Genomic DNA, 15,311 nt, shown 5'->3' on the forward strand with positions numbered 1-15,311 from the left:
CAACATCCGAGGCCGGAGACTGGCGGCGGCTGGGGACCGACCGGCTCTCTCCATGCGACGGGAACACGGGAGGGTGGGGAATGGAGGGGTCCTTCTAGGGGAGAACCCGAGAAGTCTTGGTCCTCGAGAAATAAGGATGGGGCGTGTCTGGGAAGGGATCTGAATGAAGGGCTGAAGGGGTGGCTGGAGGGTGGGACTAGTTCGAGGTGGATTCCTCGCCCTCCGTACCGCGCCTTGCGCGCGCACCCGCCATCAGCTCAGCTCCGCGGCCGGAGGGGAGCGCTGCGGGGGGCGAGTGAGGCGAAGGCCTGAACTGCGAACTTCCCCATCCCTTCCCTACCCCATCCTGGCATTCGGCAGCTCCTCTTTGTCTCCCTCCAATATCGGGTAGGAATATTGGGGGCAGGGTCTCATCTTATGAGTCACCCCCTCTTCCACCCCCACCACCGCTGGGGCCCAGGAAGAGAAAGCTTGGGGATTCGGCTGTGGTTCTCCCGTTTCCATAGCAACGGTGCGGTTGTTTTTGCGAATCCACTTCAAACGTGGGTATTTTTCACTCTAGACTGCGCCCTGGGGTCTGAGCCTCAGCACTGAGGTTCAGGTGGGGGTAAAGCTTTCCCCCATCCAGGAGACTCAGGGAAGGTCAGCGTCGGCGGGCAGGGCGTGCTCCCGTAGCCAGTCCCCACTGCCCACCCCATCGCCACCTGAAACCCCGCCTGCCACTCCGCCCCAGCGGAGCCAATCGACGTCCATACTGTCCGGGATGGGGCGGGGCTTATGCAAATCGTGTCGCCTCCGAGAGGCACATAGTGATACAAGAGCTGGGAGGCGGCCCCGGCGCGGACCTTGGAGAGCCCAGCAGCTTGCCCAAGAGCCAGCCTCGTCCCCGCCGCCCGCCCGCGGAGGCTTGGAGCCATCCAGACCGGCAAGCGGCCTCAGGTAATGCGGGTGGAGCCCGGTCCTAGGGGTCACCCCGCCGGGCGGAGGCCCCGGGTCCCTCCCCCTCCACTTTTCCTTCCCATCCTCTTCTCCTGCCCCCATCCACGTCGCTGACCCTGGGTCCACCACAGGCGGCAGCATCTGAAGATCCCGCCCCTGGGCAGGGGACCTCCACCTCAGGCCGGTCCCCGAGTCCAGGAAAGGAAGCAGAGCCGCTTCCTTAACCCCAGCTCAGGGGGTAACGACCATTGCTCAGCCCTCAGCGCGGGCGCGCGCGCGCGCACACACACACACACACACACGCGTGCACGCGCGCGCACCTGGGGATGGGGTGTAGCTGGTGCCAGAGGAGGCACAAGTCACCCTCCCTCCTGTTGCCTTTGGAGATGAGTAGCTTGCCCAGCTCTGTGGCAATCTCCCACCTCCAGATAGCCCCCACCCACAGCCGCAGTTCACCGCCCTTCACACCACCCAAAGACTGTCCCCACTCCACAGAGAGCCCACCCCCTCCCTGCTCATTGTCCCTACTTCCACTTCTAAAGCTGACCTGCTCTCAGCACACCTGAGGGAGCAAAAAAGGGACCCCTCCCCTCGTTTCCTGCTGGCTGACAGTCTCAGCAGCGCCACCTCCAGGGTCCCCCAGTACTAGGCGGAGGCCCTATTTTTGGCCTCTTATCCTGGCTGGAGGATGAAGCAGGGACACCCCTACTCCCAGGGAACACGTATACCCCATCTGTAGGTGCCTGGGCTCCAGCCCCCACACTTTCTGTCCTCCTCGTTCCCCTCACAGCCAAAGTACCAAGTCCCCTCATTCCACCTCCCCAAATTCCACCTCTTTCTAACCCTACCTCTCTGGTAGTTGCTCCCTCTCTGTCATCTTCCTGCTGTTCCACAGGGACCATGCTGAAGCTCCATGTGTACTGTGTTGCTTCTTTCCTTCAGGTGGCCTGAACCTGGAAGGCAGAAGAGCTTGGTGCAAATCTTGCCTTTGCCTTAGTGGCCAAGTCACTCTTCTCTCTGATCTTCCATGATATAGGGGAGGGGACAGGAAAGAGGGTGAACTGGCTGAAATGATATTGAACAGCTTTCCAACACTGACATACTCTGGTTTGATGACAGATTTGGGAAAATAGGGTCCTGAACCACTAGAACATTTCAGAGTAGAGGCCTAGGGGCTTGCCCAGGCCTGGGTGCAGGCCACCCCCTCCTACATGCCTTCCCTTCTTCTTCTCTTAGAGTCTCTCCTGGACCACCAGCCCACCCCTGGCATGGACAGCTCCAAATTGGAGGTGACCAACAGGGCTCACCCTTTGTCACCCCCTGCTTCTCCTTGAAGAGGAGAGGGAGAAGATCTGGTTGTTACTGCTATTGCTGCTGCTTGGAGAACAGCAAAGGGAGGAGAGGAAAGAGAGAAAATCTCCTGACCAGGGAGCTGTTGTCACCATGGCAACCGCCTCAGCACCAGCTCCTCTGAAGCTGGGCGAGGGTGTGGGATTATTGCCTCTTTCAGTCCTTCCCAATCTCACTGTCATTTCTCCATTTGAAGCCCACAACCCTGAGTGCTCTGGAAGAAGCTTCTGACCATGAGAGGGGCAGTGGTTTTGTGCTTGGGGCTGGGCCAGCAGCTTCTTAGCTGGAGGACAGCTCTTCAGAGGCCACAGCTCCAACAGAACATGCCCCCAGCTAGGCTCTGGCCTTTGATTCACTGCAGATGGGCTCTAGCTGACCTTGGGTAAACCCTTCCTTTCCCTGGCTCTGAATTCCATTGTCTCCAAGAGGTGCACTAGAAAGAGAGCGCAGACAAACAAAACAGGGTGACATAGTTCCAAGGAGGAAAAGGGGCTCTCACATAATCTACTTGGAGACAGCCACTGGACATGGCTGAGCCCTAGGCTCTTCGTTCATGTCTCTGCAGTGAGCTCTTGGCAGGCTCAGAGGGCAAGGCTGGAGCCTGTGGATGATAGCACAGAAGAGCCACCTCAGGAACAATGGGGATAGCACTTCTCTCACTGTCCAAGCTGGTTAAAAGTGTTCTGGATCCTATTAGGAGAGGATAAGCTCTTTATCATTGAGCAAAAAGCCCTAGAGAACTTTGTGTGGCTTGGGCAGGGGTTGAATGCCAAGGCCTTTCCCGGAAAACTAGAGCACCAGATGAGGGCCAGAGAGCTATATGGCTGTGGGGGTCCCACTCCTCTGCCTCACAAGGTCTACTCGTGCCCAGAGTGCTGAGCCCATGCTGCTGCCTGGCCACTGCCCAGGCTTGAAAAGGCTGATCATAAGGAAGCAGGTTTCAGCCAGGCCTCAAGGCTGAATGCAACTTGTGTGAGCCCAGAAGAGAAGAGAGGATGATGGGGGTGTGGACACTAGCTAAACAGACAGATGATGCAGGTTCCAGTTATGAGAAGCCTGGCTTGAGAAGAGTAAAGGGGAGCAATGGAAGGGGAGGCTACCAGGTCGACACCTTGAGACCAGATTCTAGAAAATTCTGGCGTTTCAGAGGGCTCACAAGCATAGCTACCTCTACCCTACATTGTAATCTCTGCGGAATGGGGAGAGGCATTCTGTGGGCACAGGGGAGTCAGAAGGAAGGCACTTCTTGCAAGGCAGATGAGCCTCTCGGGCATGGGCCTGGCTTTGCAAGCAGAGTCCCAGGTAGATTTGAGCCCCATAGCTGTGCCCCTGGCCATAGACATAGTGAAGATTCCAGGAGTGTTTCAAAAGAAGAAACCACGGGACTTAATAGCAAGCTGGACCTGGGGGAAAGGGAGAGGGGAGATCTAAAGTCACTTACAGATCATGTTTCCACCAAAACCCGGGGATGAGAGAAAGAGGGAAGGGGCAATGGAGAGAGACAGGTTGTCTCAGGTTGACGGTGAATCTGGCTATAGATATGGTAACTTGCATACTAATGGCACCAGCACCAGGGTGGATATTTCTGGATATCAGAGATCTTGGCCTGGAGGTCAAGCAAGATGATCCCACTGAGCCCAAAATGAAGATCAGAGTTGATTTTCCCAGAAGACAAATGGGGGTGGAGAAGGTCTGTGGTGAGCCAGAGTAGCCCTGATGTGGAGAGGGTGGGCCAGGGAGATGGCAGGGATTCAGCCTGGGTGCTCATCAGGATCCCTCACTGACCTGCTGAGTAACACTGAACCAGTGTTCTCCTCTCCCTCAGTTTCACTTCTCACTAGAATAAGGGGATGACCTCAAAGGGCACTGTCAGCTTTGACCTCTGACTGACTAAGAGCAGTAGAGGAGCTGAGAAGAAATGGAGGAGGAGGCCTAGGCCTCCTAGGCCTCACTGAGTGTGGGACCAAGTATGGACAGGGATAAAACAGAATTGTGGGGAAGGCAGCACAGGACAGGAGGAGAATGGGGCAGAAGGTGAAGGCCACACACAGACACCACGACACACGCAGAGATGCGTGCACTCTGACAGATTTGCAGTCTCAAACATTGACACCCTCCCACACAGACCCTCTGGCACAGTGCACAAGAGACATGGGGAGTGGCTCTGCTTCCCCCAGTGCACACCTCTGCTGCTGGGTTCTCCAGCTTCCTTCCCGACACCCTGAGCCTGCCGAATCTCGGAACCTGAGGGGGGGCAGCTGGGGACCCTGCCTCCTTCTGCCCGTGGGTGTTCCAGACCCCAGTGTGGCTGTCTTGGACTCCATAGCTCCAGGCTCCTGAAGATGGCGCACCTCCCCACCCCCTAGCTCTCCTGAGGAAATGGGATGCCTCATCCTCTGGGGATGGTAGGTGAAGAAAGATGTTGCCATTTCACTCCTCCTTGATCTTCCTCACGGCCCAGTGGAGGAACATGAGGCCCAGAGATATCTTATAACTAACCTTGGGTTGCCTGGCAAAAAGGTTGGGGCGTGAAACTGTCCAACCACAGATCTGGTGACTCAAGGTATTCCCAACAGTAAGGATTAGAGATCGCACTGGTATGGGGTGGCTGTGGAAGTGGAATTCCTTTTGCCAAAGGGCTTCCTTTTTCAGAGTATCCTGAGGACAGTTTACCAGCAGTGGGAGCCTGGACCCTCTAAAGAAACTCTAGGCAGGTGAAAGGCACGTCCCAAGTGTGTCTGGGAAACCCAAGTTTTGTGATCCCCTGGCTAGGCTTTTGTAAAGGTCCTGGGCTACCCTCTGCAGATGTTTTCTCCGGAACAGGCTACTTCAGGGTTTGAGAGCTTCTCAGCAACAACTGCTCTATCCATTCAGCCCCAAATCTGAACATCTGCCTCAACCTTTCTCCCATCTCACCCCAACATCCAGGCGGTCACCAAGCCCTGTCTTAGGATCTCTCTGCTCATCCATTTCTCTCTATAGCCCCTGTCCTGGCATCATCATCTATCACCTAAACTGTGTAGCAGGTTCCTCCCTGCTCTGCCCACCTCCCCTGACTCCACGTCATCTTGCACACTGTAGCCAAAGGAAAAACTCCCTATACTCTTGTGTTCTCTCTGGGTCCCCAGCACCAAAATTAGGACCTGGCATAGTGCAAGCATCCTGTAAATATTGTGAAATGAATGTTAGCTTCAAAGCCCTTCCTTAAAAACTCCCTGATTCTGTTGCCTGTGGTTAAAGTCCAAACTCCTTGGGATGGACTGAAGGCCCTTTGGAATCAGCCATCCACCTGTTTGGGCCAGTTATGAGTCCTGCAGGTTGGTTTGTGTTGGCTTTGTCTCCATCCCTAGTTGAAGGCCTAGCACATAGTCAGCCTCCATAAATGCTCAGGAGATGAAAGGGTTAATCAAAAGCAGAATGTAATCAGAGTCATCAGCGCTCCAGCTGATTTCTACTTGTACTTGGGGAGGAGGGAGGGAAGTTCCTCCTGGAGTGGCTGGAAAGGTGTTGAAAAAGAACTTGGGAGGCGGGCATCAGGAAGACACATAAGGAAATTGTCTCTGGTCTTAGTAGGAGAGGAGCTTGCCCAGGAGGGAGGCACTGCATGTAGAAAGCCCTGAATAGCAGGAAGAGTAGTTAACCGTCTGTGCTATGGGTGTGGGGAGCTATGGAAGGTGGAAGAAAAGAGGTGAGGAGGAAGGTTGTGGCATGCTGCAGCACAGGTTATTGAGAGGGCCAGCAGAGACCTGGAATGCTGGAGATCCTCAGGCCTGGAGGGGCCTTCTCCAGGGTGCAGGGTGTTGTGAGGGGAGAAGTGGTGCTGTTATGTCATTTTGTGTGTGTGTGTGTGTGCTGTGTGTGGGGGCTGGGGCATGGACCAGGGAAGGTGGGCTTCCCATGCAAAGGTGAGAATGAAGGACAGAGCCCTGCTGTGCCCTGGTGGGGATTGTTGGGGTGGGTGACCAGAGGAGAGGACCCTGCGAGGAAGGCAGGATCCTGGCTAGGAAGTCAGGCTCCTGGTGGAAGACGTGTTGCGGAGAAGGGGGGGCAGGGATGGGGGAGTGGGCTAAGGTGAGGGCCTTGCCCTGAGCTAAGCTGAAGGAGCTCCCTGTCCTCCAGGCCTTGCCATGGGGAAGACCAACAGCAAGCTGGCCCCCGAGGTGTTGGAGGACCTGGTACAAAACACGGAGTTCAGTGAGCAGGAGCTGAAGCAGTGGTACAAGGGCTTCCTGAAGGACTGTCCCAGCGGCATCCTCAACCTGGAGGAGTTCCAGCAGCTCTATATCAAGGTGGGCGCAGGCAGATGGCAACTTAGGGGGCCACAGAGGTGGGGGGTGCCCAAGAGGACCGGGGAGGCGGGAGGACGAGGCTGACATGCACCTCACCACCCTACACCCGGCCTTAGTTCTTCCCCTACGGCGACGCCTCCAAGTTCGCACAGCATGCTTTCCGGACCTTCGACAAGAATGGCGATGGCACCATCGACTTCCGGGAGTTCATCTGCGCCCTGTCAGTCACCTCCCGTGGCAGCTTCGAGCAGAAGCTCAACTGGGCCTTTGAGATGTACGACCTGGACGGCGACGGGCGCATCACACGCCTCGAGATGCTGGAGATCATTGAGGTGCGCAGGGAAGGGGGCTGAGATCTTGGGGAGCTCCTTGCTGCACCCCAGCTCTACCCAGCTAGGGTCCAGCGACCCACTGCAAACTCTGGACTATTTCACCTAAGGGGTAGACACTGTCAGAAGCCCCTTTTTACACAGAAGGAAAGGGTAGCAGTGGCGGTTTGTGATTCAAATCAAGGGAGCCTGACTCCAGAGCCTAAGGGTTTGTTGTTGTTAGTGTTTTGTTGTGTTCTGGCTTTGGTTTTTTGAGACAAGGTCTTGCTTTGTAGTCCAGGCCTGCCTTGAACTCTCTGTCGCCCAGGCTGGTCTTGAACTCATGATTCTCCCTCCTCAGCCTTCCGAGTCCTGGGATTACAGGCATGCACCACCATGCCCAACTCAGAGTTTACATTCTTAACTCATTCATTTTCTAGGCTAATGTTTTGAGTGTTTACCTCGTGCCAGGTACTGTTTAAAGTTCCTGCTTTAGGGCCGGGTATTTAGCTCAGTGGTTCCGCCGCCTGCCTCGAAAGTGCAAGGTCCCGAGTTCGATCCCTGGTACCAAAAAACAAAACAAAACAAAGTTCCTGCTTTCAGCCAGACGTGGTGGTGCACACCTGTAATGCCAGTACTTGAGAGGCAGAGACAGGAGAATCTCTTCAAGTTTAAGGCCAGCCTGAACTACATAGTGAGACCTTGTCTCAAAAAACAAACAAACAAACAGCAACAATAACAAACACACCCCCCCCAAAAAACTCTCAAAGTTTCTGCTTTCAGGGGGATTCCTTCTAGTGAGAAATTTTAACCTATGCCATATTGGCCAGTGCTATGAAGAGGATAAGCAGAGGAAGAAAATGTGATTTTGTATAAGGTGAATAGTGAGCAGCAGCTTGAAACAGGTGAGGAGCTGATCCAATGTCTGTGCAAAGGAGCAGTAACTGCAGGTGAGATTGTGTTTGCAAGGTTCAAGGAGTGGCCAGCGGCTAGGTTAGTAGGAGAGAAAGGAGTAGAGGAGAGAGTGACAGGAAGGTGATCTGATAGGGAGCAGGAGCCTAGTGCTCAGGCTCCCAGACTGGGGAAGAGGCTTTGAGTTTGTTCTGAATGTGGAGAACAGATAAAGGAAGAGGGCAGCAGAAGCAGGGTGACCAGTAAGGGGACTTCCAGGGCACCTAGCCAGTCTAGAGCTGGTGGAGGCTGCAGTCACGGAGGGGCTGTGGAGGTGGTAGAAAGTGGGTGGAGATGGGATTGATTGCAAAATCAAGGCTGACAAAGTTGGCCAGAGAATTGCATGCAGAGTATGAGAAGGAGGGGCGTTAAGAATGACATCAGGGTTTGGGGTTTGAACAACTGGCAGAGTGGAGGTGCTGCTTACTGAGACAGAACACTGGAGGAGGCTCGGGCTGGAGTGAAGAGTTGGGTTTGAAATGTGATTAGTTCGAGGTACTCATTAAAAATCCCATCTTAATGGCCAAATATCACCTTCCAATAACCTCACTGTCCCCCAGTATTCTTCCCGCCCACTCTCTCAGATCCCTTTTATTCACCCTCATCCTCCCTGCCTTTTGTGGGTGTTCACACCTTCCTCCTCGCCCCCACCCCAGGCTATCTACAAGATGGTGGGCACTGTGATCATGATGCGTATGAACCAGGACGGGCTCACACCCCAGCAGCGTGTGGACAAGATCTTCAAGAAGATGGACCAGGATAAAGATGACCAGATTACGCTGGAAGAGTTCAAGGAGGCGGCCAAGAGTGACCCATCCATTGTGTTGCTGCTGCAGTGTGACATGCAGAAGTAGAGGCCGGTGAGGGGCAGGGCCCCTGGCCAGGAGGGACATGGCCACCTCCCAACCTGATGACCTCTCTGGCTGGCCCTTCCCCAGGGGGAGGGGCACTCTAGCCTCACTCTGTAGTCCACCCACTCCACTGCCCAAGCCCTTCCTCCCTTCAGTCAAGTTCCCTGAGGGACCACCTCCCAGCAACAGAGACAGGTCCTCGGTATCGGGTATCCTGTCAGGTAGCCCCAGCCCCAGCCTTGGCCTAGACCAACGTCCTTTGGCCATGGGGGAGTTGATGTTTGCCCTAAAAGGCAGGGTTAAGGAGGGGGGCTTGGGATTGCTTTGAAATCCTGTTGTTCCTGGGATTATGCTTTATGGAATAGGGTCCCTCAGGCCCCAAAGAGCCAAATCAGGTCTGTCCTTTCCTAAGGACTCAGATCCCTTAAAGGTGGTCCTTGCCCTGCCCCCTTAACTCTACCTGGCCTCTCTGGCCCACAGCCTTTGGAGCGTTCATTCAGTCCTTTCTTCAGCTAATGTTTATTGAGCACTTATTTAAAGCAGGCACCTTTAGGTGCTAAGAATATGGTAGTTTACAAGACATATTTTGTGCCCTCTGGAAGCTCATAAAAGGGCAACTTCGGTGGTCAGGGTCTCAGAGAGGGATGTGGAGCCCAGTTGAGAAGAGGGAGGAAAGTTGGTTGGTTCGAGAGGAGCTATTGCATCTTCCAGCGAGCTCCACCCAAATGGAAAGAACTTGGATGTTCAGGAGCCATGTGAGTGGAAGTTTGAAGAAAAATGAAAATCTATATAGTACTTATTTTTTTAGTACCCTTTATAAGACCTAAAACCATTTTATTAGGTTAGAATATTAAATATATTCTATATTACTTGGTTTCTTATAAAAATGATTAAATGAATATAGAAAATGCTTATTTTTGAGGGGAAAACCATGGTAAAGGGAGGAAATACCACCAGACTTCACAGATGGCCCTTTGGGGGGTGAGGTTCAGGCTGAGTCCTGAGCTGTCACCATCAGCAGCTCTTGCTGCTTCTGCTGCTTCCTTTTAATTACCTTTTTCAATTCAACAAGTGACTCTTTATTGCACACTTTGGGTGCCGACTTAAGAGACAGAAACAACAAAGTTTACCAGGGATGAGAGAAGTATATATCCTACACCTTGGTGGTTTGTTTCTGAGCGTGGTGTGGGGATGGGCTTGCTCTTTCACTGTCCCCAATACAGAAGGAGCTAGAAGAAAAGGACCACCTGGCTATTGATCAGGCTCCCAGGCTGCATTCATAGATCAAATGCCTAAAACTGTGCTGGGCGTGCTCCATTTGAAAGGCTTTTTCTAACCCCCAATCCTAGATCTACCTGGTAATGCATCAACTTCCTAATACCCTGGCTTTGCTTTCTGATTTTGAGCCCGTGAGCTATATAGCTGCATGCTTTGACTGCCAAAAAAAATTCTTCTTGCTTCTCCATCAAGTCATTCCCTTTACTTTCTCCTGTACTTGTAATCAGAAATTAGCTTTGATGTGCAGTGACAGTTGACTTCCTCTTGAATTGCTGGTGAAAACAGTCTAGTACATGGGTGATGTTCACCCAGGTGGGAGTGACTGCAGAGCCAGGGCATGTGGTGGTGGGAAGTGCATCTGCAGGAACGAGATGCAGCTTGTCCCTGACTTTCAAAGGCTCCCCTGTGCTGACTCTCTGCAGGTGGAAACTTCGGTATCCTGGCCTGTGCTCCCAAGCTCTATTAGACCTTCCTTCTTGTGACCCTTGGAGGTAGCAAGGTCGCTGGGTTGCCACCCTCTTTCTATCCTGCCTATGACCAAACCACATGGTGAGGCTGGAGAATTCACATCCTCAGGTAGTAGCTAGCAGAGATTTATCTAGTAATGCCTCAAAGGATGTTCCATTGCCCTCGGGAGCTGGTTATTAGCTGTGTCTTGTGCTGTCAATCAGCACCACAGCTATACAAATGCCCAACAGCCTGACTGAGCTGGGACCTGAATCTTCTGGTGGAAGGCTTTTTCCTAAATGGGGTTCCTGCCCCCAAGATGTTGAATCAAGTCTAACTCCCAATCCCATAGAATTCCATGGTTTTCAAAGGCTTGCTCTCTACCCTATCGCATTGAGTCCTCACAGCCAAGGGAGACAGGGATTTTCATTTCCTTTCTCCATACTTGGAAGCTGCAGTTCAGAGAAAGGGAGTCCCTTGTGCAAGAGCACATAGTCAAGAAACGATATGATGCCAAGACTTGAACCCAAGGCTCACTGAGAGAAGTCTTCTCTTCCCTGCTCATTTCTGTGTCTGATTTGTGAGGAGGTCAGCTGTGGGTTAGCCAAGTTGGCTTTCATCTTTTATAAGCTTCCTGCTAAGAAGTTCCTGAAGCTATGGTCTTCCAAAAAGGAATAGGGGCTCAGTTGGAGTTCCCTACATTTTCAAACATCCTGTGTTTGGCTTCTGCACAGCTCTGCTAATGGACCAATGCTGTCCTTAAAGACCTCTGACCCAGAACCCTGGAAGTGTCTTGCATTGTCTTTACCACCATCTTCTTCCCTAAGAGAATGATTTTTGTTTTTTTCCAAGTTGGTAGGCAAGTCCTACCAAGGAGAACATGTTCCATCACTCCAGGCTTCTGCACACATACCCACCCTTGGGTTATATTGGTGGTCAGGCCAAGGGTTTTCAGACAGCCCAGCAGAGTGAACCCAATCCAAGGCCAATCTGAGACCATCTCACTGATGGGGGGAGACACAAGCGGGCCAGGCCTTGCTCCCACATCATTTTGGGTGTCACAAGGACTGTGCCCCCAGGAGGCCATGTGGTAGAGCACCAGCCCTGTCTTGAGAAGAGAGACAAGTCTCCCATCCCAGCCCCAGGTCAGAGAGACTTGTCACCAAGCAGAGATTTATGAATGGCTTGCACAGATACAAAAATATTCAGACAGTTAAGTCACTGATATAGCCAAAGTCTCCTTGGAAAATTTGTATCTTCTTACAGCTGCTCTGAGTTCTGAGGTTCCAGAATCTGCCTTCTCATATAACCTGTTTTCATTTCATCTTTTTGGACTAATTGAAGGGCCTCTTAATTCTTATCTCTAAAAATCATCAACACAGGTTCCTTCAGATGGCCACGCCAGTCCTCAGAGCTGTAGTCAGGATTATTTAACTTAACCTTGAGTCAAAAGTCCAGCCAAAAATAAGTTCACAAGCAAAGGCATTAAATCCTTTCTTTTTCCTGGCAATGATGAGATCCCTAGAGATAGAAAATCATCCTGCTGCAGAGAGAAGCTAGTGCAAGGGTGGAAAGAGAGTAAGGGAAGAAGCTGGTATTTCTAGGCAGGGTATCAAGCTGACATTGTAAATATTTTTACACTAAAAGTTTATTAAAGCAACAAATACTTCCTGAAGATCCACCCTGGGTGAGGCTTTGTGTTGATTTTAGAGATCACTGTAGGGACAAGAATTCATTTCTTACATACTTTATTCATCATTCTTGATGAAGGAAATAATTCAAATCCTCCATTTAAAAGTCTCAGAAAAGGGCTGGGGATTTAGCTCAGTGATTCCGCCGCCTGCCTCAAAAGCGCAAGGACCCAAGTTCAATCCCTGGTACCAAAAAAAGTGTCTCAGAAACATGGAGGATTTTCTTTCTGAAAATTTCAGGGTTTTCTTTTTACCTTTGCCAGAGCGTGGGGGCAGGACAGGGTGTCCAAGTGTGGCCCTTTCTGGTAGGCGCAGGAGGACCAGGCCCAGGGCCTTCTAAGCAGCAGCAGCAGCGATGTGGCCTAGGGAAGCTGAGGGGCTGCATGGCAGGGGGCCCCAACTGACCATGAGTTCCCTGGTGCCAGCCCCATCTACTGAGGATGTGCCGCTTCTGGCTGTGCCCACAGTGACTGTCTCCACTGTCCACCCCTGTGCTGTGTGGTGTGTGTGCTTCCCACTGACAATGAATAAAAGATGTGACTGTGTTGAGGTCTCCGGCTCTTCTGCTGGGCTGGGGCTGGGGCTGGGCCGGGGCTGAGAGAAGTCTCAGGGCCTCATAGAGTGGGGACACCTCAGGGATCTCCTTGAGGCCAAGTCCTTCTGGCAAGGATTCTGGTCACAGGGCACAAGAACCCACTTAGGTCAAAGAAAGAGGGGAGCAGATCACAAGGGACCCTAGAGATGAAAAATCAGGCATGACTGAGTCTCAAGAATGGAACTGGCCCTCTCGGCCTTGGCTGGTGGGCTTTCATGCCCTAAGCAGCATCTGCATCTGTATTCTCTTCTGTGCTTCTCTTCAGACTTCCTTGGTTTCCCTGCACAAAGTGGCTGTATCTCCACCTCTGCCTCAGGACTTAGCAGTGACAGACCTCCCCACTCTTTGTCTCTTAGTTCTGGTTCTACTTGGGTTGGCTTAGCTTTTGGGGAGACCCCTAGATCAGGCATCTTCCCTTCATCTGAAGCATCCTGGACTCTGAGCAGAGTACCACCACCACCACCACCCCCACCCCCCGCCAAGGAAGCTATTGGCAGCAGGCATGGGACTTAGTTTTTCTCCCTGTCCAATGGAAAGTATCACAAGAGCCCAAATGAAGGCATAGTGGCCGGTGGGAAGAAAAGCTAAGAGCCAGGGGGACAATTAGTTCATAGGCTGTCCTTTGTACAAATTAAGAAAAGGTACGGTGGGTGTGGTGGCGCCTGCTTATAATCCCAGTACTTTGGGAGGCTGAGGCATGAGAACCACAAGTTTAAGCCCAACCCGGGAAACTTTGCAATTTAGTGGGACCCTGTCTCAAAATAAAAATTTATAAAAAGGAGTGTGGATGTAGGTCAGTGTGAAGAGCCTGGTTTCAATCCCTGGTACCAGGAAAGGAAGAAGGAAGGAAGGAGGAAAGGGTGGGAAAGGGAAGGGAAAAGGGAAAGGAGAGGAAAAGAAAGAAAGGAAAAGAAGACAAAGGTACTCTTTTGGAGTGGAAGCAGCCCTGTAAGTATGCAGCTAGGTAGAAGGTGGCACCTTGGGCTATTTAGAAAAACACACCCCTGTTTCTGTACAAATGCAGCCCTGTTGTGGCAGGGAGCTCAGCATATGGGTTGATTTCAGACCCCACTTGCCCTGCCGGTCAAGGCAAACCATCCACAGGATTCCAGCCCTGAGACCCCAAAACTGACCCAGATGTGTGTGTATGGCAGGGGATAGTTGTGTGGATGACGTGCTCCTTTCAGAACACCCCCAGAATCCAGAGTGGCACTGCTTCCTGCAGGGATTTGGGGCAGCAGCAGCCGGAGGTACCTGCTTCTGAAACGCTTGATTGCTTCTACAAGGGTTTCCTCAAGGACACTTGGAGGGGGCAGCTCCCGTGGCAGGAAGCAATTAGGACAGAGGAAGGAGGCTGACCTGGCCTCGGGGTAGCCATGAACCTGAGGAGGTGACTCAGAAGCCTGAGAACTTGAGGCTGCTATTCCCAGCTGAAGCCACTCCTCCCAGGAGAGATGGTACACTCCTGGTCCCAGCCCGAGGGGGTTGCAAATGGTTTGGCTTGCCTTTTCCCCAGACCCTTCCTATCTCTTGTCCAGTCAGGCTGGTCTACCTCCTATTTTCAGCCTTGCCCTATGTCTGGTCTCACTGACAGCAGGAAGCTAGAGCAACCTTCCCCAAGTACACACCTGACCTTGCCAGCTGTGCAAGACCTCTGGGCCCTCGGTGTGATTCACACCTTAAATGTCCCTCAAGGCCCTGCACGATGGCACCTGCCTTGTTCTCCATCTCACATCACACTCCTGTACCCGGCACTCCAGCCACCTAGAATGTCCCTCCTCCCCCATTTTCCTGAGGAGTGTCTTAGGCCTCTGTAATTGTACACAACAAGCTGTGGTCCCTCCCTGGGCCACATACTCCCCTGCTGCACTGGCCTCATCCTCTGTGAAGCCCTCCAGACCCTCCAATGGACCCCTCACATCTACACTGTCTGTCATAGTCAGCTGAGCGCACTTAAGGGGTTTTTGTTTTGTTTTGTTACACTGGGGATTGAACCCAGGGACTTCACATTAAGTTACACCCTGCAGCCCTTTTTCTTTTCTTTTTTGATACAGGGTCTCAGTTGCTAAGTTGCCCAAATTAGGCTCAAACTTGTGATCCTCCTGCCTCAGTTTCCGAGAGCTAGGATTACAGGTGTATGCCACTATGCCCAACTGTGTCTCCATTTTTTTAAGACAAGGGAATGAAGGCTCAGAGATTGGTAAATTTGGAACTTGAACTCAGGTCTACCAACATGACTTATTGTGGTTTCTGAGCCATGGGAGGGCCCCCAAATCAGAATATGGAAAGGCGGGTAGAAAACCACAAACTCTGGGCTTCAGGGGAGGAAGGGTCTTGCCTGGCGGTGGTGGGGATGAGTGAAGGGCAACGGGAAGAGATGCCTTTGAGGAGGAGGTGGCATCTGCCTGGGGTCTTTATGAATGACAGCCAACAGGGCCAGACACGCTGCACAGGGGGGCCCAGGGGAGCAGTTCAGGTGTGGGGTCTGGTCCCAGATTACTTATCTGAAGAAATACCAGACCTGAAAGGAAAGTGCTGGCTGGAGCCCAGGAGTACAGAGCCAGGAGCACCCAGCCTGCTCTCAGGAAGTGACAGGCAAGCCTGAGAGGATG

At 52.5% G+C, this 15,311-nt stretch overlaps 2 protein-coding genes across 2 annotated transcripts in view; one reads left to right on the forward strand and one right to left on the reverse strand.

Moving 5' to 3' along the window:
* Ppie (peptidylprolyl isomerase E) overlaps positions 1–2,329 on the reverse strand; it is a 52,710-nt gene extending 50,381 nt beyond the window's left edge. Inside the window, exons 1-2 of the mRNA XM_021263395.2 lie at positions 2,247–2,329; positions 1,788–1,892 (exon numbers count right to left, since the gene is read on the reverse strand). The gene's annotated coding sequence lies outside the window, so the exon portion shown is untranslated. The remainder of the gene's footprint in view (positions 1–1,787; positions 1,893–2,246) is intronic.
* Positions 776–12,649, forward strand: Hpcal4 (hippocalcin like 4). The gene is made up of 4 exons (XM_004851034.3): positions 776–939; positions 6,409–6,578; positions 6,695–6,910; positions 8,494–12,649. The coding sequence occupies exons 2-4, from the start codon at positions 6,417–6,419 to the stop codon at positions 8,689–8,691; spliced, it is 576 nt and encodes a 191-aa protein (XP_004851091.1). The 5' UTR covers positions 776–939; positions 6,409–6,416; the 3' UTR covers positions 8,692–12,649.
* Positions 12,650–15,311: the final 2,662 nt, after the last annotated feature.

Source organism: Heterocephalus glaber, unplaced genomic scaffold, assembly GCF_053883595.1.
Source record: "Heterocephalus glaber isolate CG9 unplaced genomic scaffold, H.glaber_assembly_v1.0 deba00001452, whole genome shotgun sequence".
NCBI lineage: Eukaryota > Metazoa > Chordata > Mammalia > Rodentia > Bathyergidae > Heterocephalus > Heterocephalus glaber.

What these genes read in the sequence shown, in the direction of transcription:
- Hpcal4 (XM_004851034.3), top strand. Translation starts at nt 6,417, where the DNA reads ATGGGGAAGACCAACAGCAAGCTGGCCCCCGAGGTGTTGGAGGACCTG. An exon ending in TCCAGCAGCTCTATATCAAG is followed by an intron (nt 6,579 to 6,694) that starts GTGGGCGCAGGC and finishes ACCCGGCCTTAG; the next exon opens with TTCTTCCCCTACGGCGACGC. An exon ending in AGATGCTGGAGATCATTGAG is followed by an intron (nt 6,911 to 8,493) that starts GTGCGCAGGGAA and finishes CCCCCACCCCAG; the next exon opens with GCTATCTACAAGATGGTGGG.